This window comes from Camelus dromedarius, chromosome 36, assembly GCF_036321535.1.
Source record: "Camelus dromedarius isolate mCamDro1 chromosome 36, mCamDro1.pat, whole genome shotgun sequence".
Classification (NCBI taxonomy): domain Eukaryota; kingdom Metazoa; phylum Chordata; class Mammalia; order Artiodactyla; family Camelidae; genus Camelus; species Camelus dromedarius.
The window spans coordinates 9,411,455-9,433,880 of NC_087471.1; the positions used below are offsets into that span (position 1 = coordinate 9,411,455).

General features: G+C 39.3%; 1 protein-coding gene across 1 annotated transcript in view; it reads right to left on the bottom strand.

Annotated features, from left to right (window-relative positions):
* The window catches only part of INTS9 (integrator complex subunit 9), an 84,459-nt gene that overhangs the window by 15,343 nt on the left and 46,690 nt on the right, over positions 1 to 22,426 (bottom strand). The window contains exons 7-10 of the mRNA XM_031442134.2: positions 15,462 to 15,582; positions 14,548 to 14,682; positions 5,392 to 5,503; positions 2,840 to 3,020 (exon numbers count right to left, since the gene is read on the bottom strand). Of these exons, the coding sequence (XP_031297994.1) occupies positions 2,840 to 3,020; positions 5,392 to 5,503; positions 14,548 to 14,682; positions 15,462 to 15,582 (549 nt within the window). The remainder of the gene's footprint in view (positions 1 to 2,839; positions 3,021 to 5,391; positions 5,504 to 14,547; positions 14,683 to 15,461; positions 15,583 to 22,426) is intronic.

The following is a 22,426-nucleotide window of genomic DNA, read 5'->3' on the forward strand; positions in this document are numbered from 1 at the left end:
AATGTTCTAGGTAGTCTATGTTTCCCCCTAGTCAGATATGACATTTAAAATATGGAGATTTCTGGATAAAGCAGATGTGGCAAAATGTTAACAACTGTTAAATCAAGGTATGTGGGTGTTCTGTAGGTTTGCTGTTTCTAAAAGTTTAAAAGGAAAAAATATATGTAGTAAAGTATATTTGTTAGAGCCTGCTTCTAAGAATTCTACCAAAATATAATTAAAGCATTTCCACAATTCTAACGGACATTACTTTTGGTGGAATAATTCGGGACTCCAGAGCTTGGATTTTTTCTGAACTTCATTAATACAATCTATCATCTAATTCTTCCTATCCTCAGTTTACTTTAACTTGATTTCAAAAACATCACTTTATACCCTTTTTGGAAGAAGATGTAAATATAGAAATAAGATACATTTGAAGGGTTACTTATTATTAACATCTAAACAGACATCAGTACTGTCTTTATTTCAAACTCAGGAAGAGAGACAAATGAAAGAGCTTAGTTTAAAAGTTTGATTTAGACTGTTGCAAAGGGTCATATGCTATGTCAATTAGCACCAATACATAAGACTATAAAACTAAAATACTTTGTCAAAGAAACCAAAGCGCTAAATGCAATGTGGTACCTGGACTGGATCCTGGAACAGGAACCAGGCATAAGTGGGAAAACTGGTGCAACCTGAATAAAGACTGAAGTTCAGTTAATAATCCTGTGCTTATGTTAATTTCTTGGTTTTGGTGCAGGACACGCGGCTGGGTAAGGTCTTAACATCGGGAGAAATGGAGTGGAAGGTATATGGGAGTTCTCTGTACTCTCTTGGCAACTTTTCTGTACCGAAAATTACTTTCCAAAGTAAGAACAAAATCAAAGACAAAATTGAAAAAAGTATCAAAATGGGAAAAAATGCCTGCAGAAACATAACAAAATGTTAATATCTTTAATATATAGAGAGAGTTCAAATAAATTTCTACAACACCTCTAATAAGTAAATGGGCAAAAAAGGAACAATTTACAGAAGACATAAACATTCTTCTGGAAAGTAATTCAGATTTGTATAATGAACATTAAAACATATTTATACATTTTTGTTCCAGTAATCTTATTTTTAGTAACTTACCTAAAGCAAAAGATGTAGTCATATATACATAGAATGGTATTAATTGAAAATTTATTACTAAAAGGAAAAAAATTGGGAAAAGTCTGTCCACCCCATAAGACAATAGCTAAGTAAATTATACTATATATAAATGATGACAAATCATGTAATAATGCAGTCGAGCAAAAATTATGGTCTCAAACATTTCATAATGGTCTAATCTAATAAAATTAAAAAATTTAAAAGCAGGATTCACAATTAAATATTCAGCCACGATCCCTATATAGAAAGAAGAAATAAATCAGAATCTAACATTGATATTTATTTGTGGATCATGGGATCATGGTTCTTTTTTTTTTTTTTTTACTGTTCTCTGTAACTGTGTCTTTTTCTATAGTAAACATGGATTACACATATAAGAAAAACTAACACATATCAAAAAACAGAAACACAAAAACAACCTACTCTTATTTTAGTAGTCCTGAATTCCACCCAATCAGACATTTCTGCCAATAAGAAAAGTCTGTAATGGGTGAAGGACAGACATGAAGGGCACACGTCTGGCTAGGATGCCATCCACAGGGGCCCACAGGGCTGGCCCGGGAGTTTGTATTTTTCAATATTTTTACGGAGGATCTAGATGAAGAAATTCCGCACATGCTGATTAAATGTGCAAGTGATACTTAGGATGAACTACTAGTTATTCAAGATTACCTTCCTATGTTGGGGGAGAAAAGACTAAGCAAAGGATGAAATTCAGTGGGTACCAATAAAAGTGACTTTTTATTGTTAGTCACTAACTAGGCAAAGAACAACAGAAAGTCCTATGGACAAACACGAGTCACAGGCACACAGGATGGAGAAGCCTGTCTGAATCTAAAAACAGAAAAAAGGACCTTGACAGCAATTAAAATTGGAAGAAAAAGAGCTATTTAAAAAAGGGGAGGCAGAGCATAATGTTGAGCTACGTTGTACAAATGATGTACGTTGTACAGAAAGATGTACAAATTCCTTCTAAATGAGCAGCTTAGTGGACTATCGCGTGCCTCGGGCTACCTCACTGCTGATTAAGGGTGCCCTGTATCTGGGTCACAGCCCCATTCTAGGGCGCTATTAACTATTAGGCCCACTGTAAAAGTTATGTTGCTCTGTTTCCTCCCACCCTACCCTTTTGTTGGCCAGGTGAGTTAGAGTCAAACACGCATCTAAATAATCCTGAAAAGATTCACCCACTTCATATTGTTCACTAATTTGCCCATCCTAGGATTTGATCAATTTCCTGCTGTAATTAAACTTAATTTTGCCAAATATTCTACTACTGATGGGAAAAAAATAAGCCAGTTTTTCCTATCAGACATGGTATTATAAATTTTAGACAACATGAGCTTGGCCTTTAAGCTGTTTTTAGCCTTTAGAACATAACTTCACTTTCCAACAGGCCAAGGGTAGCAGGCAGGAAGGTAAGTGTACCACAGTTTCGTTACTGATTTGGAAAGTGCTGGCTATGTTAAGTTATTTGCCCTCCCTCCTCGATAACAATTCTTCTCAACTCTGGCAACAGAACAGAGGTGGCTTTCATTAAGATAATCTTCATATTACACACACAGAAAAACAACAAAATGAAGGTTTCCGAGGAATGTGAGAAAAAACAGGATTATTTCTATTTTTTAAAATTAAAATTAAAAGACACTTTTCTATTCTTACTGCTTGAAAGTACTGAATCACAGGAAGAGAGACATACCACTCGGCAAAAATCTGGGAAAACTCGAGTGAACTGTTAGCCACTGGGGAGATGAAATAGAAGGGGATGCTGGAGAGGCCGGCAGAGTCAATGTACTGGTACAGGCATTCCAGGAGGTCATAGATCACTCCGGAGGGGTAGCAGGGAACCAAGACGTTTCCTCCGTTCCGGACTGTCAGTGCTAGAAAGGTCGAAGCCAGAGGGGGAAGAAATTAGTATCAAAAGAACAGCTTTATGCAGGTGAAATGGACCCTAAATATCTGCATTTCTTTCATTCTCCTACTTCTGTAAATCACTTCACATGTATAACGATTTACTTCTTTTCTAGAAGAGCACCAGAGTGGGAGCACCCAGAGGCTGGCTGAAAATCAGCTGAGTTTTTAGTCAATGTCGGGGTCCCCAGGAACAAGGTGTGCAATCAAGGGCTTCGGTCTTAAAGGTTACCCATGGCAGACGAGCTTCAGGACAGACCCGCCAAGCTCCTTGTCTTTTTAGCTCCTGCTCAAAACTTTGCTGGATTTCTCCATGTTCGGTCTCTGACCACTGCTGAATGACCTATAAGGAAATAGGCCAAGTTTTTCCGTTTGACTCATTTTAGTGGCCTTTTCTTTCACTAATGTTTTACTTATAAGAAAATGCTTTATACTTTAAATACTTGAAATAAGTTATCAAATGAGGAACTGCAACTTATGGGTAAAATCATATTCAAAGTTACAGCTGGCTAAAAAAAGTCAAAGATCTCTTAACTTCGTGTTTTGTTTAGTTTCCAACATAAATTGAAACGAGCAGCTCTTGGGAACGAAACTTGAAGTCTCCGATGCCTTACATCCTCCTCTGTCCCCAGCTCGGACACACAGGTTCTCCCAGGTGCTGCACCTGGAGCAATGGCCAACCTGCTATTACTACAGCACTGTAGTATCCACGGAAACAGACAAGGTCAGAGGTCAGGGCTCAAGAGGCCGGTTCCAGTCCTGCCCTGTCACAGGCTATAGGACCCTAGGTAAGCCACTACACCCTGCTGGGCCTGTTTCCTCACCACTTACGAGAGGAGTGAACTAGATTAGTGGCTGGCAAGCTTTATTTTGCACAAAAATTGCCAGAACATGTTGAAAATGCAATTTTTTTACTGAGTCTCTCCTCTCCCCAGAGTCTGACTTACTAGGTCTGTGGTAGGGACTCTAAATTTGTGTTTTTAATAAGTAGCCTCTCTGATCTTAAGGCAGGTGGTTAGTGGACTTGACTTTAAGAAACAGCGGATTAGATGTAAGTTTCCTTTAAGACCTGAAGTTCTTTGAGTCTATGATTCTAGATTATAAACAAACAAACATACAAGGCAACGATTCTATTTGAGACTAGTTCAATAATTTTTCTAAGGTAAGAATCAATTACCTTTGGCTTAAAATTAGCAAAGAACAAAAAAGACTATGATTATTGCCATGGGCAAGTGAAATTTCAAAGGATAGTGCCTTTCATGTAAACATAAGATGAGAACCACTTCCCTCCCCCAGAGCTGAGGGGCCTGAGCTCATCAACTCCTCTTTGGTAACTACTATGGATCGAACATTTGTGTCCCTTAAAATTCACATGTGGAAGCCCTGACCTCCAATGTGATGGCATTAGGAGGGGAGCTTTTGGGCCCTAACTAAGTGCAGATAGGCCATTCAGGTGGAGCCCTCATGATGGGATTAGTGCCCTTATAGGAAGAAGAGGCCCCAGAGCAGTTTTTCTCTGACAGGTGAAGACACGGCAGGAAGGCTGCTGTCTGCAAGCTGGGAAGAGGGCCCTCACCAGAACCCGACCACGCTGGCAACCTGATCTCAGACTTCCTAGCCTCCAGAACTATGGGAAATAAATGTTGTTGAAAATCACTCAGTCTGTGGTATTTTGTTACAACAGCCTGGGCTGAGACAGTAAGCGATGTTCACATTCCTAAAAGAAATGCAGCATTTCTCGATTTCACTGACAATTTATATCCAAAGAAACATACATTTCTTCCAGGTAGAACGTATCCCACAAGTCTCTCAATTTAATCTTTCTCCAAAAGAAGGAAAAATTACACCAACCAAATATTGGTAAGGGGAAAAATATACCAGTTCAGTGTATCACTATTGTGAATTCAAAGTATTAATAGTCTTTTCTGTGCTATTATTTGCAAAGCAAAGATGCAATTCTTCCTTTCTTTAACTCTGCTTACCCTATAAGCAGCCCTGGCCCACCCCCAAATTCCACCAAGTAAGAAGAATGTTCTACATAAATCAAGTGGGAGAGTGTTGAGTACTTGTATAAAGTGCCTAAAATTCAGATTTACTGCTATAACAACCATTCCTACTGCATCTTCAGATTTTAGTTGCTTAAGAATTGCTTTTTTTCTTTTGACAACAGTAGGCTTTTGAAGGATAAGCAGAAAGGGTAGGAGTAAACAGGGAAAAAGGCTTTAAAAGGGGGCATCACAGGATGAGAATGTGAAGGAAAGGGACAAAAAACATGATAGAAGGTATCAAAAAAGATTTTAAAGCATTTCATCCCATTTAAGCTTTGTGTGGGATACATACCCAGGTTGCTACAGAACTCTCCCACCATGCCGTCTGGGTTTGCGGTGGGAATCTGAGTAAGGCCAGTCAGAATGAGAACATCACTGTTTTTGAGGGAAGCTTGGTCCATGGGCTGAAAAACCACAGAGAACTATGCTTAGTAATTTAGAAGAAAAAAAAAAGTTATCTACAAGTGGTGAAGGAAAAGGAGATTACAGGCATTGCTTTTTCTACGTCCAGCTCATGATCAAGTCATCTTATTTCCTCTAACGAAAAGTATATCACTGAATGGTGGTTGCCCAAAGGGGATCAGGATGGATGTGAGGAGGCACAAAGGAACTTAATGGGGTGATAAAAAAAGTTCTATGTCTCGTCTAGTACGGTGATGACACGATATGAAAACTGACAGAATTGTACATCTAAGATTTTTGGGTTTCACTATATATAAATTTTACCTCAATGAAAAATAAGCATATAATCGAGACAAGCAAGATGGTGGAGTAGAAGGACGCTTGTAGCTCACCCTCTCCCACAAATACACAAAAACTCACATCTACGGACCTACTCAGCCAACCAGATCACCTGCCGAACTCCGACAGAACATCACCCTCTTCGAAAGACAAAGATGCCAAAAATCTGGTAGGAGAAAAGGGAAAAACAGAGAAGAAAAAGCAAAACAGTGCAGGACCGGTCCTGCGGGGAGGGAGCAGCAAAGGAGGACTGGCGCTCGTTCGCTGGGTCTCCCCCTCCCCAGTGGAGAGGCCAGCGGGACAGAGGGGGAGCCTCCGAGGCTCAGATCTGCCCTGAGCAGCCCTTGACCGACAGAACTGAGTTAAATGGCCACAAAGGGTCCCCGCGACACCCAGCCCGAGACGCGAGCCAGCAGCTGGGGCCAGGCCGGGCCACCCGAGCCGGGCAGAAGATGGGGGCAGCTGCACTGAGGTGGCCCCGGGGGACTGCAGGGGGCCGCGCGCCATGGTCGGGAGGGGATACGGAGCAGAGCAACCTTGGTCCCCCATAAACTGTGAAAAAAGCAAAGCAACCGGCTGGTGTGCCCTGCGGGGAGAGGCGCTGTAGCCTTTGTCTCCTCAGACCGGCGCCGCCATTACTGGCGCTTCTCACGAGAAGAGAGGCGGGTGCAGCCACAGCCGCCACCTCCTCCTGTTCGCAGCGCCCCAGCTGGGGCGGGCCAAGTCCTGAACCTGCACCTGGGGCTCCGCAACCTCCTAGGCAGGACTGAGACTTGTTTACAGCCCCAGGCAGATAGGATCTTTCTGCCCTGGCACCTCAGAGAACTCGTGCGGCCAAGACAAACAAGGAGCTGAGTTTCGGCAGGGAGCTGGGGCAGGGCGGTTCTGGTGTCCTCCCCAAGCCTGCCTTCAGAGCGCCCACCCGAGGCCGAGCGGGCAGCTGCACAGAGCAGCGGAGCGACCTGCGCCGGGAGAGGGCGGGCAGCCACCCTACTTCCTGCAGGAACACAGCACCTGACCACGGTGCTGGGAGGGGCACGATCTGCCCACCTGACTCCCCTAAAAGTGCAGCATCAGACTGCGGCATCGGGAGGGGGAGTGACCCGCCCGCCCACTGGGTAAGAGCTCAGCTCCTGATCCAGTGTTAGGATGGGGCGCGATCTGATAGCCAACAGCCACTGGGAGCAGCACAGATAAGGGCGCCAACAGAGGGCCTCTGGAAACAGCAAGCTGAGTTCACGGAACAGGGCGAAGACACAAAGACCTCTTGATAAAATGATTAAGACCACACTGTCTCCCAGAGAACTGGATAACTGATACTCCTTAAGCCACAGTGCCAGAGAGATATGAGCAATATGAAGAAGCAGAGGAACCATTCCCAATTAAAAGATCAAGAGAAATACCCTGAAAGCACGATCAAGGAAATAGACGTTGATGACCTACAAGATCAAGATTTCAAAAAAGGACTGATCAAAGTACTGAAGGAACTAAAAGAAATAGTGTTTAGAGATATAAAATATGTCAAAAATGAAACAGAAGCTATAAAGAAGAACCAAGTAGAATTAGTAAACTCATTTGCTGAGATGAGAGCTGACCTAAAGGCTGTACAGAGCAGGCTAGATAATGCAGAGGAACAAATAAGTGACCTAGAAGACAGGACAACAGAAAGCACCCAATCAGAACAGCTGAGAGAAAAACAAATAAAAAACAATGAAAACAATATAAGGGACCCATGGGATAATATAAAGTGTGCCAATCTACGCATAATAGGGGTTCCAGAAGGGGAAGAAAGAACAAAGGGGACTGAAAAGGTATTTGAAGAAACCATGACTGAAAACTTCCCAAACCTAAAGAAAGAATCAGATATCCAAGTACAGGAGGCTCAGAGGGTCCTAAAAAGGAAGAACCCAAACAGACCCACACCAAGACACATCATAATCAAGATGGCCAGAGTCAAGGATAAAGAAAGGATCCTAAAGGCAGCAAGAGAAAAACAAAGAGTGAGTTACAAGGGAACCCCCATAAGGCTCTCAGCTGATTTCTCTACACAAACACGACAGGCCAGAAGGGAGTGGCAAGATATATTCCAAGTCCTGAATGAAAGAAAGATGCAGCCAAGGATACTCTATCCAGCAAGGCTATCCTTTAGGATAGAAGGAGAGATAAAGAACTTCACAGACAAGCAAAAACTTAAAGAGTTTAGCAACACTAAACCCATGCTAAAAGAAATAATGACAGGTCTACTCTAAATAGAAAAGAAGCAGGATGCTACAAAAATGAGAAACTTATAACTGGAAAGGAGATAACTGTCATGAATTACAAAAAGAATAAACACAAAATTGTAAAAGAAGACATCTAAATCATTAAGAGTTGGAGAGGGAAGCAAGGAAAGCCACTGTGGAAAACAGTATGGAGATTCCTCGAAAGACTAGGAGTAGACTTACCATGTGACCCAGGAATCCCGCTCCTGGGCATATATCCAGAAGGAACCCTACTTCAGAATGAAACCTGCACCCCAATGTTCATAGCAGCACTATTTACAATAGCCAAGACATGGAAGCAGCCTAGATGTCCAACAACAGATAACTGAATAAAGAAGATGTGGTATATATATACGATGGAATACTATTCAGCCACAAAAACTGACAACATAAAGCCATTTACAGCAACATGGATGTTCCTAGAGAATGTCATTCAAAGTGAAGTAAGCCAGAAAGAGAAAGAAAAATACCGTTAAGAGATCGCTTATATGAGGAATCTTAAAAACAAACAAACAAAACATAAATACAAAACAGAAACAGACTCACAGACATAGAATACAAACCTGTGGTTGCCAAGGGGGCGGGGGGTGGGAAGGGACAGACTGGGGTTTTAAAATGCAGAATAGATAAACAAGATTATACTGTACAGCACAGGGAAATATATACAGGATCTTGTGGTAGCTCATAGCGAAAAAAAATGTGACAATGAATATATACATGTTCATGTATGACTGAAAAATTGTGCTCTACACTAGAATTTGACACAACATTGTAAAATAACTATTACTCAATTAAAAAATGCCCTTTGGATGCATTGTCCTTTAGCATTTTATACATACATGGGTACAAGGGCCTCATTTCTAAAAAAAATTATGTGATTGTGGTTATATAAGCTGCTTTATGCTGCTTTATAATCTGAAAAACACTTAACATGGATACAGAAAAAATAGAGTTGTGCCAATTCCACTGAGTAGCTTCTAATTCCTATTTGCACCAATACATAACCACGCACGTAAGAGCTTTTCCTCTGCTCAGGCAGAACTGACCTATCTGCACTTCTCCAACAAATACACAGACGTTCACTGTTAGGAAGGGGGAGGTCAAGTACAGTGGTTTATAGTAGCAGATGCATGATGAGCCTGGGAATGTTCACTGTGTACACATCAAACAGAGGGCAATCGGGATGGTGACAAAGGAGACCAGCTCTGTTGGGTAGCATATTTAGCTTAAAATGACAATTTTATAAGGACCATATTAGAACAAGCCACTAATGACTCACAGGGCTGATGGGGGGAATTCAGAGAGCTAGGGACCTCCTGAAATGGTACCTAGAATTCTGTGTGCTAGTAGACATCTTTCCACAGATTTAATTAGGTTGTTATTTGGGGGCATGACTACCAAAAGATTAATTAAGAACTACTGATTTAAACCAAGACATAGTGGGGAACAAACTCTAGCCCTGAAAACATCATCTCTGAACCTCAGCCATTACCACTGTCCTCTGAAAAGTAAATGCTCATAATAGAAACAAAGGCAGTATTACATATAATATGACTATGACCAGGTTGGACATTATGAGATTCTTCATGATCAAGTCAGACTAGATGTTCGTAGTTTTAGCCCTGTAACTTGGAGACATTTCTTGTGGATTCCCAGGGCAACTGTAAAAGAGTAGACTTAAAAGGCTTTTAGTGACACTGTCCAAACCAAACTGACACCACCACCATCTCCATTTCACCACTCAAGGGCAAATGTATATTATCACTGGTGTTGCACCTCTTAGCAACACCATAGCAGCACTTTTTACATTAGCCAAGACATAGAAACAACCTAAATGTCCCTTGACAGATGACTGGATAAAGAAGTTGTGATATATTTATACAATGGAATACTACTCAGCCATAAAAAATGATAAAAATAATGCCATTTGCAGCTACATGGATGGCCCTGGAGAATATCATTTTAAGTGAAGTAAGCCAGAAAAAGAAAGAAAAATACCTTATGATATCATGCATATGTGGAATCTAAAAAAAAAGACAAATGAACTTATATATAAACAGAAACAGACTCACACACATAGAATATAGACTTGTGGTTGCCAGTGGGGAGCTGGGTGGGAAGGGATAAACTGGGAGTTTGAGATTTGCAGACACTGACTGGTATATATAAAATAGATAAACAAGTTTATACCGTATAGCACAGGGAAATATATTCAATATCTCATAGTAGCTCACTGTGGAAAAGAATATGAAAATGAATACATGTACATTCATTTATGACTGAAGAACTGTGCTGTACACCAGAAATTGATGCAACATTGTAAACTGACTAAACCTCAATTAAAAAAAAAACAACAAAGTAAGACTGTCAATGAATCAGTACACTCTTATTAAAATGCAAAAAAAAAAAAAAAAAAACCCAGAACCCTGAAATTTAAGTATGACTTGACAAAAGTCTTGTCTAACCCTAAGCTTAACCATACCGAATGGACTAGAAACAAAGAGAAGTATACTATAAAAAAGCCTTTGGTTATTTAAATCTGGAACATTAAGAAGGAAATTATGATATACTTAGATACAAATGACAAAGAACTTCGTACAAAAATTTAACAGTTAAATGATATTCAGAGAAACTGACAGCTTTAAATACACTTATTGGAAAGCAATGAAAGATTGAAGCAAATGAGCTTAGTATTAAAAGAAAAGCAGCAGAGTAAACCCAAGGAAAGAAATAATAAAGGGCAGAATAGAGAGTAGAAAGACAACAGAAACCACTGAAAGCAAAAACTTTTTCTTTGAAGAAAATCAATAATGCAGGCAAACCTCTGGCAAGTCTGACCAAGGGAGAAAAAAAGACGTAATTTAAAAAATTTAGAATGAAAAGAGAATTATAAAAAAAAAACCTAAATAAATAATTAAATAAATAAATAGTACACATAAAATTCCATGTGTATGATTTCAAAAACCTAGGCAAAATTGACAAATTTCTGCCAACATTGGCACAACGTTGACCAAGAAAATACAGTTCAATAACTATGAAAAAAATTAAAATGGTAATTCCAGGCTTAAACAATTTTATTTGACTTTCAAGAAAAGATAATCCCTATCTTATAAATTGCTGGCATTAGAAAAAGATGGAAAGGTGACCAAATCATCTTATGAGACTAATGCACCTTGATTCCAAACAAATGTATGGGCCCATTTTTCACTTATGGATACAGATTATAAACTTCAATAAAATAGTGACCAAATGATTCCAGGGAGGTATTTTTAAAAGAATAAATTGTAATCAATAAGATTTATCCCAAGAATGCAAGGATGGTTAAATGTGAGAAAAGCTAACATTACAGTTCACTACTTAAATGGTCTAAAGGAAAGAAATCACATGATTATCTCACAGACTCAGAAAAAGTATTTGAAAAAGTACAATATCTACATCTGATTTTAAAAAGCCAGAAAATTAGGAAGAGCAGAGAAATTCCTTAACTTGATAAATAAAAACATATAGTAAGCATCATATTTAATGAAGAGACTACAAAAGCATTCCCTTTAAAATCTGATATAGGATAATGATGCCACCACCATCACTTCTGCTTAACCCAGGACTGGAGAGCATAGTTATAAGACAGGGAAAAGAAATAAAAGATAAAAGGATTGGAAGAGAAGTAACAAAACTGCTACTTCTTTGCAGATATTATCATCAATAGCTAAACACTAGAACATGAGACTTCAACATGGTTGCTGAATCAGACCAATTAAAGAAATTAATACTGAGACCTTGTGCTCAGTAAAGGCTAGTTCTCTTCCTTTTCTGTTCGGGATGCTGTACTTTTTTTGGCCTCAGTTCTCCTCTAATTCTCCATTCTTATTCAAGACCATTTTTCTTCCTTCCACTGTTTGCCACAGCTCGGTCTTTAGTCCACAGCCCTTTATTTATATATTTAAAAAAACCCTGATGACTCTCCAATTTGTCTCCAGGCTTGCCTTCACATCCAAGTTCCAGCTCTGTACTTTCATCTGTCCAACGTTCTGTCAAATTCCTATTCATCATACCCACTACCTGCTTCTGAAACTAACGACCCCCCTGCCCACTCCTCATTGTCAACTGGATTAGTGTCATTATCACCATTCTCAGTGTTGCCCAGGCATGAAATCTGTGACTTGTATTTTTCCCTTCCCTGAAGACAGTGGGCATTCAATAAATGTTTGTTAAAGATCTGCCAGTGTTTTCTTTAACTTATCTTCCCATTCTCACTATTTCAGGCTTAATCCATAGCCTCATTCCCACGTTTATTAGATCAGTACAGCGGCCTGCTACATTCTTCCTAGCTTGTAAGGGTTCCATTATTCAAGTAGACCAGTGGTTGGCCCTTTTCTGTAGAGTCTAACGTTAAAATCTAACTGCCATGGTAGTGTATAAGCAGTTGCAAATAACCCTTAGACATATGGGTGTGGCTGTATTCCAATAAGACATTATTTCCACAAACAGGTGGGGGGCCAAATTCGGTCCAAGGGCCACAGTTTGCTGACCTCTGAAGTAGACTACCAAGGTTCTTCAAACCAAACCTTTTCTTATCCCTGCTAATGCAATATAGAATCCAATTACCCAGGTAAAAGAAAACCTAATTTATTTTCTTTTTTACATACCATAGTGGTTGCCAGCTAGAAATTAAAATTAATTACTTAGGTATGTTGCTCATTACTTTCAAGACCTTATTTTCCCTTTAAATTTACAGACCTTGTAAGAATAATTTACTGGAAATTACATCAATAATACTGTAAAGGCTTTGATCTAAGCAGAACAAATTGGAAGAGTTGGCAGCCAAGTAATCTTCCTGTCTTTTATGGAAGAATCTATCAGGAATGATAGAAGCTGCCAATAAAATACTTTGATTCAGTGAAGCGGATTAAGATGACATTGATGGGCTTTTGATTTCAATAAGTGGAAAAGCCCAGAATTCTGCTAGCTATAGGAAAAAATGGCAACTTGTTCCCTCTAGACTTTGAAATGAAACTTGATTATAAATAGGGAATGAAGACATAATGCAGAGTGGCAGCTCAGAAGCATCCTATTGTTCTGGACTTAACAGCAGTCATTCTTTTTCCCAAATTCAAATGGGATACAGACATCCCCAAGTTATCTATCCATTGATCCATCCATCGATACATCCATCCACCCTCCATTGGCTAACTATCTGATTTCCCTTGCACTCATTTACAAACATGGAAAGAACCAGGATTTATGAAATAAACAATAAATTCATTTTCCCCCCTCAGTGAAGGTACTGGGGATTGAACCTAGGACCTCAGGCACACCAAGCATGTGCTCTACGACTAAGCTATACCCCCATCCCAATAAATGCTTTACAAATACCTAAAATTGAATAAGTAATACATTTACAGCAATACTTATGCACTTAGCTTCTTGCCAATATGACCGTCAATGAATGATGAACTTAAGACCTTCTAATCGCTTCAGTCTACATATTCAGATAAAATCCAAATTTCTCATCCTGGCCTATCAAGTCCTCCATGGCCTGGCCTCCGCTAACCTCTTGGACATCTCCTGATCATACTCAGTATGCTGCAATCACCACCGTCTTCTTTGCTCAGCAGACATGCCCAGCTTGTTCACACATCCGGAGCCCTTCATCTGCCACGTCTCTGTAATGCTTTGCCCACACAGCTCTCCGTGCCTCATTTCTCCAGGTCTCAGTCGCAACGAGATCACCCCCAGAAGCTCTCTCTGACCATCCAGTTTAAACTAATCTCCGTCAATCTGTACATAACCCTGCTCTGTTGTTTTTAGTACTTGTGTCACGACCTGGAATTACTTCTCATTTATTTTCCGCACACCATCCTCCCTCAGTACATCAACTGAAAGTAGATGCACGAGCAGGGACCTGGTCTGTGGGTCAGCAGTGAATCTCCTTACATGAGTGCTTGACACATAGTAGGTCCTTAGTAAATTTTGAGTAATTTAATATCTGCTGTAAACAAGTGACCATCTCTGTCACACACATCAAGCTATGGTTATTACAAGTACTGGGAAATCTCAGAATCCTAGAGGTGACCCTAAAGGCAGCAGGATCTTACCGGGGAACTAGGATCCTCAATGTTTGGACATGAGTAATCTAACTTTGCTGAAGAGCAGAACAGCAAGTTTTAGGTAAGCAAGATGAAAAAGCTCTAGAAATCTGATGTACAATGCTGTCCTTACAGTCAACAGTAATGTATTGTACCATTAACATTTTATTAAGAGGGTAGATCTCATGGGAAGTGTTCTTACCACAGTAAAATAAAATTAAAAAAAAAAAACTAAACCAAAAAACTGTAGACACTGAAATTAGAAAGAGTTAAAAACAGCTGATTCTACTCTGGATACATTCTGAATTTGGGCTAAGTAACCAAAAAAAGGTGAGCTGTCAAAAGAGAATGGAGAATTACCTGGGGGTGTGTGGTAAGCAAGGAGGATCCAGAGACGTAAGACACTTTCTCATAATGGGATTGGATAATCCAGTTGGAGCTTCCAAGGGCGTAGCCAGAGCTTAGAGGGGTCACCTGGACCGCACCAAAAAGCTCCTAGGAGAAAACCACAGTGAGAACGTGTGATAAGCTTTCAGCAGTCATACTAGTCATACTGCAGGGAACAGAAATATCCTCTCCATGTAGAAACAGAAACTATTTAAAAGTGAACCAGAAAGTCTAAAGTAAAACAGAAAGATGATGGAGACCCGGGGAGACAGAGCAAGTAATTCTACAGTCTGAGAGTTTCAGCGCATCCACACGTCACCAGGCACCCAGGTTTTGCTTGTTACAAGGCAGAGATGATATATTATGAAATGGACCACAGGCACAAATACTTAGGTTTTCTTGTCTTTTCTTTTTTCTCTTTTCAGGTTAGGTGTTACTCTCTTGGTTGTTCTGTAAAGAGCGGCTCTGGGCAACAGGTAACAGAAATGGGAACCTTTACCATGATCAGGTCAGACCTCAAAAGTTATACTTACCAAATTGCTTCTTGATCACTTTTATGTTCTCTGTTTCCTATTTCACTAGTCCAACACCTATAAAGCAGTGTCTACTGTTCTAAAGTGAACGGAATGAGATGCCTTTCTCTTGACTCATGACAGGCTGGCCAACTGAATGCTAACTAGTGACGGGGAACATAAGGGCTAGGAAAGAGCGCCGGTAAGGACCTGTGAAGGATGGAGAGAAACAACAGATGCTCTGTCTTTTCACCACGAACTAGCTCAAGATTTGTAGTGACTGAATGGCGTTAAAAAGGGAACTAAATGATCCTTCCAAAGAACATTATGAATTGAAAGCATTCATCATTCACTTAGAATCATATTAATACTCACAATTTTCTGAGAATATCCCACCAGCTGGATTTTACTGAGGGCAGAGTTCACCTCTTGCATTGTATAGCATCTTCTCCAGGTTGATACTTCCACTGCATCCTTGAGAGGAGAGGGCAGCAGCCTGTAAATGCATCCCAATGTCAGTTCCTATGTAGAGAGGGCCCTGTTCAAGTAATTTGTCCATTTTATCTAAGTTGTACAATTTACTGGCATATCCCACTGTTCACAGGATTCCTTTATAATTGTTTTTATTTCTGTAAGGTTGGTAGAACTCTCCCCTCTTTCATTTCTGATTCTAAAAACTGGAGTACTCTCTCCTTTTTTCTTGGTCAATATAGCTAAAGGTTGGTCAGTTTTGTGGATTTTTTTTTTAAGAATTAACTTTTGGTTTCATTGATTTTTCTTTATTATTTTCCTATTCTCTGTTTTGCTCACCCAGCATATAGCTGGATCTTGTTTTTGTTTTGTTTTGTTTTAAAAAAAAAACAGTAAAAAATGATAATCTCTGTCATCTTATAGGGTTGCTTATGACATTCACATTTAATGTCATTACTGATGTAGTTGGCTTCTGTCTGCCAATTTAGTTTTTGTTTCCTGTACATCTCATGCCTTTTTTGTCCCTCTATTCCTCCTTGACTATTTTTTTAAAACAGTAAGTAAATATTTTCTATGATGTAGCCCCTTAATTTCTTTCTTGATTTTTCACTTTTTGAAGAAGTTATTTCCTAAGTGGTTATTCTAGGGTTTATTACATACATCTTAACAGAGAGTATTTCTGTGTGGCATCTCATATCCTCTTCCCTGTTCGCAAAAGATAAATGAAATAAACATTACTCATGGGCCTGCCAAGCTACAGAAAAGATGGGGGGAGGTATAAATTAGGATTTGGGATTAGCAGGTACAAATTACCATGTATAAAATAGATTAACAAGGTCTCACTGTATAGTACAGGGAACTACATTCAGTATCTTGTAAAAACCTATAATGAAAAAGAATATGGAAAGGAAAATATATATGTATAATTGAATCATTATGCTGTACACCAGAAACTAACACAACACTGTAAATCAACTATACTTCAATAAAAAACAAACAAAAATACATCCTTAGAAAAACATTTAATCACTTGCTCAAACACAATCTAGAACAGGCCTGAAGAATGACTTCCAGGAGGCTCTGTACAGTATAGGTGAAGGGACTTCCGGAGAACTGGACACGTGCGCTGGTCTCTTCCCTGAACTATCATTGAGAAGTGTAAAAGGCTTGACGCACATGCACACACACATACACATACGCCCCGCTCCAGACAAAGAGATGGGAGAAGAGACAAGAGCACCAGCACTTCAGAAAGTGGGAAGCAGAAAGACAAATGATGACTGATTAGCAGACCCAGGAAAGTTCAATTCAAGGAACTTAATTTACACTGCAGAGCTCAGGGAGGGAGGGTATAGCTCAGTGGTAGAGTGCATGCCTGGCATGCACGAAGTCCTGGGTTCAATCCCCAGTACTGCCTCTAAATAAACAAACAAACAAAATTAAAAAAATTTATACGGCAGAACCCATAAAAAGCTCAGCAACTGGAAACAATAGGGCATCTCTGGAAGTGAGGTTGAAGGTGGGCCTAAAAACAAGAAAATTTGTAGAGAAAACTGATTACAAAATAGAACCTTTCAGTTCTCCTCACCTATTCCATTAGCTCAGCAATTGCCCCTTTCCCACCCAGGCATGTCACCAGAAACTTTTCTCTGGAGAGAGTGAAAATGAGAGTCTGGCCTAGGGGGAACCATCGACAGCTGTGGGCAGCTTCTGTAAGCAGAAGTTTCTACACTGAGTGAGCCAATGTTTTCCTCAGAGCAGAACACCATCAGTTAGGCTTATTCCCTGCAGGGTCGGAGACTGGAAGAACCTACTGTGAAAAATAAGACTAGCACCAAAGAAAAAACTCAATGAGCCAAGAAGGGGGTCCTTCCCAGTGGAGCCTGAGATATGGGCAGCCTTGTGGGAGACCTCCTACATTCTATTTTATTACTAATACATTATAAAGTATTTTGGGCCATGTTCTAGTACAAAGGCAATGCTTCAATATCTCAACTAAGTTTGGGCTTTTCTCAGGTCTTCTCCATGACATTTTTAGAAACTTAAATTGTACAGGACTTTTGCAGAAGGTTCGTCTTCATATCCAATTTAACTTTGATCTTAGCTTTAGTTGCAACATTGAGAAATTGACCTAGCCTCCTTTTTCCCTCCATGTATCTATATTGAGGGTAAAATGCTTCCTTCAAAAATTGTTGAGGACTACAGTAAATGAGTAATTATACACATACACACATATGTATATATAACACATACTATTAACATTATGTATCTGTGATAGTCATTGCATATGAATTCCTCCCCGTCACCCTTATGCTTAAATTCTTGGGTTAGCTTATATACTGACTACACTACTTTCACATCTAAAACTGATTGTCATTTCTCTCTATGGAAATGTCTAGAGGTTTCCTTTATCATACAGGTTTGGTGACTATATTTTCACAAACAAAAATTTGGTAAATTTTCCATCAGCTAGACAAAGGAGTTAAATTACAAATTAGTTAAATTGCTGGCTTTTTCAAAAGAACAAAGCCTCAATATTCTTGTGTATAAGGTTAGCTTTCAGTTCTTTTCCCTCCTTCCTGGTGTGCACTGGCTCATTTTAACCCAGCCAGTTCCCTTTGAAATCAGGCCATGTCACCAGGCTTTTGCCCACACTGTTCTCTTATCTTGGCATGACCTCCTCCCTCATTCAAACAGTGCTCAACCTGCCAAGCTCAGCCTGAGTCTTGCCACTTGGTATGTAATCTGCCTGACGAGCCCCTTGGGTACAGGGACTATGTTTTAAACTTTTGGAGGCATTTTCCTACCAACTTACCATAATGCCAGGTACTTGGCAGTTAATCAAAAATAAGTCTGAAGTTCTCTGAATTTCATATTTACACCCGCCAATTCCTTTTGCTAACACCTTTCTTACTCTTTCGAGATATTCAGTCCCTTTGTCATTACTTCCTTTATCTCCTAACATCTTGTCTAACGTATAGCTTTCCCTAAAACTCTCCTTACGCTTGAGGCCACAACAGAGAAGCATTTATAGAGCCATTCAAAGCCATTAGGATTATTGGCTGATTAAGATAAGCCGGATAAGGAAACCCAGTGGGAACTAGTTCCATTTTTTCTGGCTTTCTAATTTATCAAAGTCAAGTTCTCAGAGTCTAAATGTTTAATGAGTACTTTCTAAAAGATTTCATTGTCTTGTTTTGTTCTTATCACACTTGAGTGCTTAATGAACTTTTTTCCCAGGGCTTGCATCATGCCAGAGACTTGCTGTGTCTCCTTCCATCCTACCAGCACAAGATCATGGGTTTTCGTAAAAGAGCAGGACTTTTAGGTCCACAGAGATCACTTACAGCTTATAAATAAAACACTGGTTGGGCTTTTCCTAAATGTTTGATGAATGAATGACAAAATGAACAAAATAAATATAAGAGCAGAATACAAAGAATAAGAGAAGCAGAAAAGTTTCTCGTTACAGTGAAGTGTGCTTAATACACACGTGGATGGGGTGGGCTGGAGAAGTATTAGCAGAGTGATGATCTACATGGAATTTACCAAAAGCAAAGCCTGAAAATCAAACATTTCTCAGTACCAACATGAAGCCAGATTATATCCCTGATTTTTGTTCTAGATCAATTTATCTCTTTAAAGGATAAAGGCAATTGCTCAGGCCACCATAGTGTGATAGAAACAATTCTTGAGAGTACCTAAACTATCTCTGCTTTAATTCCATGCTCATCGAAAACTTCTTATCTATAATTTGATCTCTTTATGTGGACTGGCTGCCCAGGACAAAGTCCTGTTCAGATGAACCTTCTAGTTCTGGATCCAGGCCGATAGCTCAGTATAAAGCAATGTAATGGTATTTCTGTCAGTCAGTCAGTATCCTGGGAGCTTAGTTAGCTCACATCAGCCCCTCAGAGGCTGATCAGCTCCAAGTGAAATGGAATGGTTAAGCTCCTGAAGAACAAAGTCGTGATGGCTCCGTCCAAGTATGGCCACTCTCTGAGCCCCTGCTTGGACATCTTTAAAAAGTATGACATGAGTGAACTTAGAGATAGTTCAACTCAATTCTCCTATTTTACAGGAAAGAAGACTGAGTCCCAGAGTCCGAATGACACTGCCAACTAACTAGAAGCAACAGTGGGATAAGAAACATACACCACTTCACTCTCATCAGGAAAGGTAGCGTCAAAAGATAAATCAGGCTGTGGAAGGCAGCCGTGTGCTGGTTACTGAAAGGGCGTTATGTGAGCCACGTGTATTATTCAAGGAAGAAAGGATGCTGGTGCTTACTGGGCACCCACTAGGTGCCTGACACCGTTTTAAGGACTTTACTTGTATTATTCATTTAGTCCTCACAACAACCTTGTGAAGTTGCTAAATAATATTATTCCTATTTTATAAACGAGGTAACAGCACCTAGAAGAAATAAATTGCTGCAACTACTTAGAAGCAGATCTCAAATTCAAGCACCAGTCTATTTGACCTTCAAGTCCACAGCTTTAATTTTCTTCCTACTACATAGTTAGACCTGATAAATTCGTCTATAAATACCCAAGGAGTGTCAGAGCAGAGGAACTTCAAGTACAATATGCTTTTTTTTTCTTTTATGTCCTCTGTAAGTTATAAACCCACATTTTAAGCTCTGAGTACTGAAAATTGCTGTAACATTTCAGCCAGGAATATATATCAATCTAATTCCTTAAAACTTGTCAGAAGATTATGACAATATCCTATAATGATTTATTCTTAATTATAATTGTAGATTCTTAAGTTTTATACAAAAAAATACTAGCCTTATTCAAAAAATACCAGAGGCTGGGTTAATTTCTTCAGCGGAATACTGTGCTTTAAATTTCCCCATTAAACACCTAAACTTGGAAGTACGTATGGGAAAGTCAGAGACTCAAAAATTATATTGTAAGGGATTCTCCTTTTCCTACCCTTCAAGATCTTTCTCAAGAAGTGTAAGCTACAATGTCAAAAGGAGGAAGAAGGATGGTTCCCTTCCAAATAAATCTCAAGGCATGGTGTCAACTGAGGCAGGGAGTCAGACAGCTGCCAAGAAGCAAGAATAATAGATTTTTTTGGTTTATATGCTAATACTAAATCAAATGCTAATTCAAATTAACTTCTTCTGATTTAAGGGACTCTGTCAGAAACCAAAGAGTCTGGAAGATTTTAATTCATTGTTTATTTACTTGATGGTCTTATTAGTAACTTAAGCTACTAAGATGCATTAATTCTAGATACTTAACCAAGAGACTGCTTATATAAGTGTAAGTCAAACACTAGGGGCTCAGAGGAAGAGGGTGGGAAGGGATAGATTGGGAGTTCGAGATTTGCAGATACTAACTAATACATATATAAAATAGATAAACAACAAGTTTATAATGTACAGCACAGGGAACCATGTTCAATGTCTTGTAGTAACTTACGGTGAAAAAGAATATGAAAACGAATATATGTATGTTCCTATATGACTGAAGTATTGTGCTGTACACCAGAAATTGACACTACATTGTAAACGGACTACTTCAATAAAAATATATTAAAAAAAACAAAAACAAAAACAAAATGGGAGCTCAAATCCAACTCACGGAGGTGTTCTGCTTGGACCACAGAATTTTATTTTAATGTGAGATTCAACATTTTAAAAAGATAAAAAAAGATCACATTTAAAACATTCAGATCTTAAGCTTATTTAGAAAAAAAAAGATTTGGCAGCCATGGGCTCATTTTCCCACGTGGCCACAGTCTGCTGAAGCTGTCAACTGTCCCTTTAGAGGGGTGTGGTCACTGGGCCACAGCTCCTGGCAGCCCCCCTCCCTCCTGTGCTCACCTTCCCCACCCCTGCAGGCATCTGAGTTTGTGACTCCTACTTTATAGGAACTGGACAAGGGAAGCGCAGGAATTTTTTTTTTAAATAAAAAAGACATAGTCCATATCACTTAGTCAATGTACTAGGCAGCAAAAAACAAAACAAAACAAAAAAACCCCACTGCTTCTCTATATGGTAGGTCACAGTATTTTCGGACACCTGATATCAACTGGCCTCATAACAGAGGAAACTTTTAAAGTGGTCTAAGTCCTTCAGCATAAATATTGTTTAAATGAAGCACGGTACTATTCTGGGCCAAGACTAAATTCTAGGTGACTGTTTCAAAAGAACTCTTGTCTGCTGTCAATTACAAAATAGCTCTTCATGTACACACAGGGAAATACATACAAGATCTTGTGGTAGCTCACAGTGAAAAAAAATGTGACAATGAATATATGTATATTCATGTATAACTAAAAAATTGTGCTCTACACTGGAATTTGACACAACATTGTAAAATGACTATAACTCAATTAAAAAATGTTAAAAAAAATAGCTCTTCAAATTTTTCTACCACTTCTAATATTCAAGCTGAATTTATCCAAGATAAAAAGAGGACACAGTTTCTTTGCCTCTTTAATACCTCAGCATATTCTTTCCAATAATTAGACTCTTCTTTTTATCAGTAACTATGGTTCACCTCACACTCCAAAGCCAAATCAAAATACTTGACCAGGATCAGAAATACGGTCATGATATATGAATCCTCTATCAAGTTAGCTCTCAACAGTTCCTGATTTTTTGCCCAGCAGGTGGCGAGATAGCAAATTTAAGATTTCACGTCAACTAGCACCTTTTTTAGAAAGGGCGATTTCCTGAGTATCTTCGGAAATAACTTTCAGGCCCCCTCCCTTAGCCCTCTGCTCCTTCAAGCTCAATTTGCCCTCCTCCCTAATATACGATGGCACTCCCTTTGTTGGCCAGTTATTTTGCAAAGAATGGGAAGCAAAAAGAACTGCCAAGGACTCTGCCCAAGGTCACAGAAAAAAAA